Below are 10,065 nucleotides of genomic sequence, written 5' to 3'. Positions count from 1 at the left end.
TGATGGATGCACAAATTAACACAGAGGAGAGCGGTTGCAATCGAAAGCCTCCAATGTTATAATTACAGCTCTTTCTTCCTCCTTGACACACACAAAGAGGGATTTTTCTCCCTCCCCGCTCATATCCTCTTTCTTCCTCTCTCCTCCACCTCTCAGTGCACAGCTTGGCGAGCTGGCATTAATTGCTCCAAAAAGCTGTGGAAGCACAACAAGTACTTCTCATCCCTGTATAATTGTGTCTGTAGGAGTTGGAGGGCTTGAGAAGAAAGAGGGCTTTGCTGCTTACAGGGAAGGCTTTGTTGTACGTCTTGGACAAAGAAACATGATATGATGGCGCACTCTGGTGGACACACTGTGATAGGAATGCTACTCATTTCTGGTAGAAATAAACCTGTACAGAGAACATGTAAAGCATGTCAACACATAAACATAAAATCAACCATTGTACAACAGCACTTAAGTCATTTATTTTCCTGTGAAGCAAAACTCACACAATAGACCCTAATATGTTAGACGTAATGTCAGCAAGCTTAATGTTCTTAACAGCATGATGCTATTAAGAGTTTCTAACAGAAAACGATGCCATTACAAGTAAAATGGCCTGCATTTAAAATCCTATTCAAGTACAGAAGCACTGTCAGCTAAATGTACTGCATCAAAAGTAAATGTGGCCCACTCATTATGCAGATTGGTCCCTGTGATATATTCAATTATTAATATTGATGCATCATCGTGTAAGCAGCATCAACTGGTTGAGGTGGAGCTACTCACAGTGAGCTAGTTTAGTCCAGCGGCTCCCAACCCAGGGATTGGTCACAAGATCAATCTGAGGGGGTTTTTCTTTTTTATAGCTTTTCTTCTTTTTGGTGTGTGTGTGTGTGTTATTGGATTATTTGAAGGTATTTAAATGTAACTATCTTTGAAGTTTGGAGGGGAGATGTCATTAGCCAAATGGCTGGAAACAACTCATGCTGTGATTTCAAATTGTATTGTCTGTAACTGTAAAACTTGTGCTGCTGTCTTGTAAAGGATATTTTTTAATCTCAATGAGGCTTTTCCTGGTCACAGGAATTCTGAAAAATAATAATAAATAAATGTGGCGGTTTAAAAAGTACTTTCCATTGATTACTGCTATTTATTATATCTATCTATCTATCTATATATATATATATATATATATATATATATATATATATATATATATATATATATATACATACAATATGTGTATTGTAAACATATCCAAATAAGTCCCAGTTTGTTTACTGTTGCAGTGTATGTGAATGACATCAGCTGACAGGAAGTTACCAAGGACCCAGGCTGCTGCCTAGCGATGGAATTGCATTGGAAATGTTCAATACATTCCACATGTTGATGATGTTAGCTTCAAGTCAACTTATTGTACACCTCTCATATTTTAACTATGGTCAAACCAACACACTTAAACTCATTTCCAGTGATATGCTGCAATGCAGAGCTGCTGCTACTTATAGTTATTTATTTAGAGGCATGTATGCCAATACAAAAGGTATTTGTGTGTGTGTGTGTGTGTGTGTGTGTGTGTGTGTGTGTGTGTGTGTGTGTGTGTGTGTGTGTGTGTGTGTGTGTGTGTGTGTGTGTGTGTGTGTGTGTGTGTTACTGTGGTGTGAAGCATAGAATTAATGCATACATTTCTGAGGCAAATGAGTAAAAACACACACACACACACCACGATTTGCGCTAAACATGAATCATTTTTATTTAGCTAGTGAGTTACCTAGAGGAGAAAACTGTCACATCCTTGCAGTTGATGACATATTGGAGGAATCCCAGTCAAGCCAAGCATGAGGGCTGACGAGGGGATTCTCCCAAAGTGCTTAGAGTTGTTGAGGACAGACAGTCTGATTGAGCCTGAGGTACGGTAGAGTACACCAACATCAGAGCAAAGACAGTTACCCACAGGGCCCAAGGAGGCCACCGCTAGTTCTACTAAAGCAGCAGGTTTCTCCTCAGACAAATGCACTTCAGAATGACAGAATCACAAGAGAGAAAAAACAAAGATGTGCACTGGTCGGTGCTTGCCAGCCTGCTGCATAATAGTAATCTTTTGGTACACAGAAAGATGCAGAAAGGAAGGGAACAGGTAGAAGGAGGATACATCCTATGATTGGCATGATTGTGGCTGTTTCCCAATTATTTCGTCCCACCTGTCAATCATCCAATCCACCTCGGTCTGAAGGGGATCACACGGCTGAATACAGATTCAAGTAAAAGATTAATTCATACAGATCATCTTTAATTCTCTTCAGGAGCTGATAACCAATATCCCAAACATTTGAGGCATTAAAAAAAAAACTACAAATAAGCCTGGTGAAATCTTCTGACTACGTCGGTTAGTCAGTTAGTTGCTCACAAACAAAATCAAAGAAGAACACAGAGTTAGAGAGTTAAGGGTACTGGTAGAAGCTGTTTAGGAGGACTGAAAGTGCTTTAAAGACAGAGTTTTCAAAGTGGGTTACTTTCTTTTTCTCGTGAGACAGGAACACGGGTTTTGATGCACCAGTCAACGGATACAGATGAGTCCATCTATCGTCATGTTCAAGTGTTCAGAATCATTGTCGTCTTCAGCAGAAAGATTTGTGAGAGCCTTTCCTCTTTATGGTTAGGCAAATTTTATTTAAGGTCCTACGTCATTAGTGTTGCAGTTCTAGCCGAGAGCTTGCTTGAAGATTACTGTTTATTTCTATTGCGCTCCTGGCAAGAGAAAAAACACAAGGAGAGAATCAGTGGATGGCATCAGACAACAGCAAACAGGGGACACAAACAAACACAAGCAGCACCTAAAAGTGCAACATCAGAGCAGCTGCTTTAGTCTTTCGTTCAGCGGATTCATGGTAAAAAGGAAAAGACACTTCTTAGGCTTTTGTGAACAGTTTGTTCTATACTGTCAGAGTTGCATTTAATGTCTGAGGTTAAATTGGGAATAACTTCTTGACAATCTTAGAAGATGTAACGCTTGATTTTTGAGTCCTGAAGGTATTATCTAGTAAGAGATGCTGATCTGTTAGAGACGAGCAAATTTATAAAGGCAGTCAATATTGGTTTTACTCTTTAAAAGAGATGTATTGACTGAATGCCTTTATTGGGTCCTTCTGCACTCGTACCCCTCTGCATATGTCGTTCCGTGGGGATTGATTGAATGTTTGTATTTTGAATACATTCAAATGCCGTCTTTGACTTATAGAATGTTACTCGTAGAAACCTTTTTTAATCGATTATAGAGCTGCAATGACTACTCAATTAAAAAACTAGTGTCAACTGTTACATTAATTGACAACTATTTTGTCCAAATTCTCTGATTTCAGATTCTCAAATGTGAATATTTTCTGATTTCTTTACTACTCGACACTAAACTGAATATTTTTGGGTTATGGACAAAACAACATATTTGGGGACATCATCTTGGGCTTTGCGAAGTACTGATCAACATTATTCACCATCTTCGGACATGTGAAAATAATCGTTAGTTGCTGTCCTTATCAATTACAAGATTAGGAATAACTTGACCGACTAAACTAAAAATACAAATTTCTCCATAGCTTCTGACTATTTTTTATTTTTTAGATTTTCTTTTTGGCAGTTTTTCAAGCCTTTATTAGATAGGACGGAGAGAAAATGGCCTGTGAGAGAGAGTGGGGAGACATACAGCAAAGGGCCGCAGGTTGGAGTCGAACCCACGGCCGCTGCCTCGAGGACCTTCAGCCTCATTACATGGGGCGGCTGCTCTAACCACTGGCCCCCGCACTTCTGACTTTTTGAGAACAGCCGTCTTCTTCAGAAGCTTAATGCATTTTTCATGGCATGTGTATTTCTATTTAATACTTTTAAAGTTCCTGTGCTCTTTGGGAAGTCCTTCTTTCCTAATCCAAATTATGTTTTGTATATTATTATCTTAAACATTACATTCCCATAAACGCACAATTTCACTCCACATCACAAAGAATTATGCAAGAATAAAATTCATGATTACAGTAATTACTTAGAGAAAAAAGTTTACAATACGCTAACAGAAAAACTAATCAATCAGTGAAGTAAGGACACATTTACTTTGTCTGTTTAGTGTTACAATAAGTGAGACACAGAGCAAGAGAGTATCTGCTTTAAATAAAAACAGAGAGTTTAGTAGGCCTCAGGTACTACTAACCAAAATGTTCTGATATGTTTAGCCTACACTGCAGTCACTCCGTAAAGCTTGGAGTAATGCTGATGAACACAATTTTGCATGCTCAACAAAAGATAATCACAACAGACTTTAAATATCAAATATTCAAGGGTGTGTCATAGATTACAATTAATGTGGAATACTGTGCCTCTTTGAGGAGTGGGTGCCCATGTCAGTGGTCTGGGAAAAGCCCCGTGGGACCAGTGTAACTCTATCACAACGGCTGCTCAGAACTGGGCTGTGGCTCTGGGAACAGCAGACTGGTATTCACTCTGACACAGCACTAGCTTCCTTGTTACAGTATACCCAGAGGAAGGAAGGCACTTACCTCTAAGTATTAATTGCCAAATTAGTTATGCTAATAAAATCCTGCAACAACATTAAGATCCAAAGCTATGTTTAACAAACATTTTGGGAAGGTGTTATAGTGTAGGTAGCTGTGCTGATTTGACACCTCTCAAAGTTCCGAAGGACAGGCCAAACAATGGAGAACAATTAACCTTGTCAGGCAAAGGAGGGTGAGGCCTCAGCTGGGCCGATCCTGTCATGTAGGAGGTCAGGGCTACAAAAGCAGCACAGCGCAACGCCTGCACAACGCAGGATGAAACAGGCTTTCTACTGACAGGTTGTTTTCAGAAGCCTGAAAACATTGACTTGAAATATTTATGAGAAAGTAACCCAGTGCATATTAACAAGGTCAGCAGAGAGGAGTCAATACAGCATCAATGGAGCACCAGCGGGGAGGGGGGGTTCAGATGCAATTAGATTAGCATACTGGTGAATCTGAGAATGGATGCAGCAGAATGCTACCAATGATAACATGTTATTCTCTCTCTGTGGCTGATGCTTCTCCAAAGCAGTAGCATCCTAGAGCATTTACCACTTAGGTCATCAGTGGTACACCACTGTTATTACCATTGCAACATATTTTAGTTTCACCTCGGAGGGCGCAGTGAGCTTTTCAGGACTATCTGCACAGAGAAATGAATGTCTGCATTTTTATCATGTATTTTGCTAGAAAACATTTATTTTTAAATCAACTGTTTAAAACATCTGAGACAAAGTGTTCCAACTCTGAGGCACGTAGTTTGAAGGCCGAGGGCTTATGTTGTTAAAGACTAATAAAGCATGAGAAGCCAGTGGAGAGCAGAGAGGCTTGGCGTTCAAAGGGAGATCAGAGTCTACATCTGCCTTTGTCTGAAAGAAGGAATGCCAGGAATGTGGGCTATTTCAGGAAACCTCTATGCATCTAACTTCACTTGGTCAGATCATCGCAATCTCAACAGCACAAGATGGCTGATGAGGAATCAGGCTTTCCTGAACCTGCCTATGAGTAATGGCAGCATGTCGATCTGCTGACAGGCTTCTGGGCTACACTAGACTGTTCATTCAGCCACAGGATGTTACAACCTCTGTCTAATAGCAGGTGGAACAAGATCAGCTGATTACAGTCTGACGACAGCCTCTAGCAGTGACTCAGGGAAAGTTACCTCAACTAAACTGAACATAACTGTCTCATTCATACAAACAGGATATATACAGGGGACAGAGATATTTATATATATATTCATTCATCTCACCTTTCTCAGAGCCTCCTCCTCTTCCTGACGTTTCTCATAATGTGCAAAGTCATCAAAGATTGAGGTGGTATGCTTGTAAGTGGCAATAATTTTAAGCACTTGTTTGGCCTTCTCCAGAGGCACTTCCTGAGTGTCCCTGGAGTTGGTCACTGGCTTGTTATCATTGTTCTCCAGCCGGATGTGTCGCAGCTGGTTGTTGGGCACGTCTTTGATGAACGCCCACTTCACTTCAAACTTGCCCTTCCACTTGTCCTGAGACCAGACGCCTGCATAGGCATTGTAGTCCACAGGTGAGCGCATCTCAGCCACGCCACAGAAGTGCCCGCTGCCGTTGACGCTGAACAACAGGTACAGCGGCCCCTTGTTGCTCAGAGAGCGGAAGGCACCATCCAGACGCTTGTTTCCGTGTTCTGTACTGCACCAGATAGAGTACTTGATTGAGCGGTGGATGTCATCTTCAGAGTAGCTCTTGATAATGAAAACACGTCCGTTTTTCAAGTTCCAGTCAAAGTCTTTGGGGTTGTAGTTGTTGAGGGCACGGAGTTTCTCCAGCACGGGATGCACTTCTCCAGAGCAAGGGGAAGCACTCATTGGGACTCCCCCACCCAGGCCGAAGCCCTCACCCCGGTTCCTGGGAGCCACCCAGCGGTTGGGGGGTGGACCAGGCTGCTGGGGTTGTTGCTGATGAAGGGGCTGTGGGGGGCCAGATTGAGAGGAGAGATGCATGTGTGGAGGGCCAGGGGGCATAGGCTGGGGGTGTTGGGGGGACTGGAGAGAATGGAGCTGGAAGGGTTGGTGTTGGTGTTGGTGTTGGTGTGGATGTGGATGTTGATGTTGATGTTGGTGTTGGTGTTGGTGTTGGTGTTGGTGTTGGTGTTGGGGCTGGTGTTGGGGCTGGTGTTGGGGCTGATGTTGGTGTTGATGTTGGTGTTGATGTTGGTGTTGATGTTGGTGTTGAGGCTGAGGGGGCAACGGGTTCTGCAGTAGGGGCTGAGCTAGGAGAGGCTGCTGCACCATAGGCTGCGGGGGCATCATAGTCTGAGCTAATGGGGGCTTGTTCATAGAGCCCTTATCATCCCAAGTACCAATGTTCATATTGTGCTTTATGGGGGGTGGGGGAATGGCACCTCCTCCCATCCCCATGTTGGCTTTGGGTTTGACCTTGGGCTGTGGCTTGGCCGGCTTCTTGGCAATGGCTGCCCAGGAGGCAGGTTTAGGTACGGATGAGCTGACAGACGGAGGGAGGCTATTGATTGCCATACTACTCATACCTGCTGTGCCTCCTAGGGGTGACCCCACAGTTTTGGTGACAGCTGCCACCATGTCCGTACCCAGTTTTAGGCCCGTCATACCTTGCTCAATGCTGTTTAGCACTGGGACTTTACTAAGCTGGGTGTCGCTTCCAAAGCCCGCCTGTCCGTCTGTGATGGCCCGACCCAGTGAGCTGGGGGCGTACCCATAGCTGTTACTGTAGACTGAGCTCTGCGTCGACTGACCCTGAGAGACAGTGGTACCCCAGGTGGAAAAGTCTGCGTTACCAGGGAAGAAATTGAAGCCATGCTGGCCCAAGAAGGGAGGGGTGTTCCCCAGGGCACCTGGCTGGCTGAAGACACCGTCAGGGATGAAGTGTGGCTCGCCATTGCTCATCTGTCCATAGGTAGTAAGATAGGGCATAGGAGGGTCTCCTGCTGTGGACCAAGCAGCCTCTCCCAGAGAGTAAGGGAAACCAATAGATGGAGCATAGTAGCTGGGCATGTAGGGGTCAGACATTGGTGGATAGCTGTTACTCTGTTTGGCATAAGGAGACAGTCAGTTAATGTACTATACATTATAACAAGTAATACCATTAAATGATTGCCAAATAATTAAACATGACAGTGAATATAGATAGTTTCTAAAGATTACATATGTTCCTATAACTCATCTCACAAACACGATACAAAGAAAGAAATGACTGTTTTAATGTGTTTCATGGTTGAATATGGTTAAAATATGCAACTAATTCGTCCATAACTTGAGGTTATAAGCTAAACACTGGTCACAAGGTCTAGACAGATCATATTATGGGTGATTAGGACATTACCTGATTTGTCTGGCCACTTAGATAAGGCTCAAAATCATCATCATTCACACCATCCTTTTGATGCATTGATCCGTTTTGTACTAAAGATGAAAAGAGAGGACAGTAAATCGTCATGTACTGTCTGTCTGTCTGTATGAGTCCCATATAGTTCAGGCCTAAAATGTCAACTCGTTATGCCTGTCATGGTTATGCAGTGGTCAAATAAAAAACATGAAAAGATCTCAGAGTAGTGTACAACAATATCAAAACAGATGCAGAATTATAGGCACAGTCGGCAATGGGAACATAAATAAGATGCTGTTTAGGCTAAAGTTTCAAGGCCTGATTGCTTACTGATTGTAAGTAATAAGTAAGCAGATAGCACAGTAACGCTACAATACTATAGCAATTTCAAAATGAGGGCTTGTGCGCCTTAATCATCAATGTTAAAAAGCATTACCTTTATTTCCTTGTCCTTTAGGTCTCTGAAAAAAATAATGGGCAGCACAGGGAAAAAGATTGTTGTTGTCAGATCACGACAGGGAACAAGAAGCATCACACACACAGAGAGAGAGAGAGAGAGAGAGAGAGAGAGAGAGAGAGAGAGAGAGAGAGAGAGAGAGAGAGAGAGAGAGAGAGAGAGAGAGAGAGAGAGAGACTACACCATTAAATAGAACAGTCAAACATAACGTTAGTAACCTGAATGTAAAACCCATCAGCCCGGATGTTAACATTTAACTACAGGTTGTTACGCGTTGTTGACCGGATGTCAAACGCTGACATCCAGTAACTAAACGGTGCCGCATTGGCAACCGGCTACATCTTGGCAAAATAATCGGCCTGCATTACAGCTAACAGCTACCATATACATCAAAGACTTTTTAGCCGTGTTTGATCCGACTGTGCCGAACCAGATCAAAGTGTTGTCGGCAAAGTTTCATGTCGCCGCACGGCTAATGTGTAGCGTATTTTCGGCTGTCAATGCACGGACCTGATCGACTGTGGTCGCAGACATCCTCCAGGAACCGAAACAGATAGCTTTTTGTGTGAGACTGTCCACGGCTGCTTCCCCCCTTTCCTCTTCGCTTGCACTTCGGTGCTTTCCTGGCTCGTCTCTCAGGGCTGTCCAATTCACTCCGTAGCGGTTACAATGTAGCGTTTTCTCCTCCCTGACGACGATCTGCTTCTTCTGCTCGCTACAAACGTCGACTTTGTATATGTGGAGAAGGCGTCACTTGATGCGCACGAGCCTGCCACAGATGCTATCTAACAGTCTGATGTGAAAACTGCCTCACTGTCTTACTGGAATATCTCTTACCATTTTCCACAATGGCGGATAGGCTTCTTTTTTTTTTTTTTTTTTTTTTTTTACTCCCGCTTCCGTTCCCTTCTGCTGCTCCGTGACCTTCCGCCTGTGACGCGCTGAGTCATGTTACACACTGACACTTCACATGACAGTCACCAACACACGGCCCCTGCCTACTTACATTACATCCTCTATCCAGAGGATTTTTTACAGACCAGCTGTTATCCTCTCTGATGTTAGGATAACAGTCACCCCTGTTAGCTTAGCCACTCAGTAATGCATGGACGTCTAAATTCCCATGTGAATAATACAAAATAAAATGCCTTAAAAACACTACTGTACTGTATTAAAGTACAATTTAAGGTACTTGTATTTTGTCCCTACTTTCTACTAATAATACTCCAATCACAGTCAAGTATTGCACTACAGATTATTATTATTATTGTTGTTGTTGTTGTTGTTGTTATTATCAAGTATTCAATTATTATAGTATATATTTGGTATGAATATATACATTGTACATTTTATTTATAGAAAATTATATATTTAGATACGTTAAAAAAATATGTATAATAATAATAATAAATGAAAATGTTAATGATTATGAATAAGGAAGCTTTATTAAAATGACAGATGGAGAAGGGGTGGGATTAGATGAGTGCAAACTTCTTCCCACTTTTTTTGAAACATGCTTTTATTTTCATCAAATTCATGTATCTAATTATGCTTTCTATTTTGGGATTCATCCTTATTTCCTGTGACGATTTCTTTTTTCTTTTGTTTTTACATGTTCGAAATAAAAAAATAAATCTCAAACATCGTCGATCTCAATCTCATTATAATAATAATAATAATAATTATTATTATTATTATTTTTATTATGTGTCCTCTGTTGATGCTTTTTAAAATCAGCTGA

General features: G+C 42.0%; 1 protein-coding gene across 1 annotated transcript; it reads right to left on the bottom strand.

Moving 5' to 3' along the window:
- Positions 1-1,731: 1,731 nt before the first annotated feature.
- On the bottom strand, positions 1,732-9,186 carry ythdf3 (YTH N6-methyladenosine RNA binding protein F3). The gene is made up of 5 exons (XM_083935892.1): positions 8,835-9,186; positions 8,304-8,328; positions 7,865-7,944; positions 5,782-7,569; positions 1,732-2,733 (listed from the first exon to the last, which is right to left on the bottom strand). The coding sequence occupies exons 1-5, from the start codon at positions 8,856-8,858 to the stop codon at positions 2,710-2,712; spliced, it is 1,941 nt and encodes a 646-aa protein (XP_083792018.1). The 5' UTR covers positions 8,859-9,186; the 3' UTR covers positions 1,732-2,709.
- Positions 9,187-10,065: the final 879 nt, after the last annotated feature.

Source organism: Echiichthys vipera (genome assembly GCF_963691815.1).
Source record: "Echiichthys vipera genome assembly, chromosome: 21".
In the NCBI taxonomy this organism is placed as follows: domain Eukaryota; kingdom Metazoa; phylum Chordata; class Actinopteri; order Perciformes; family Trachinidae; genus Echiichthys; species Echiichthys vipera.
This window is presented reverse-complemented; position numbering and strand designations above follow the sequence as displayed.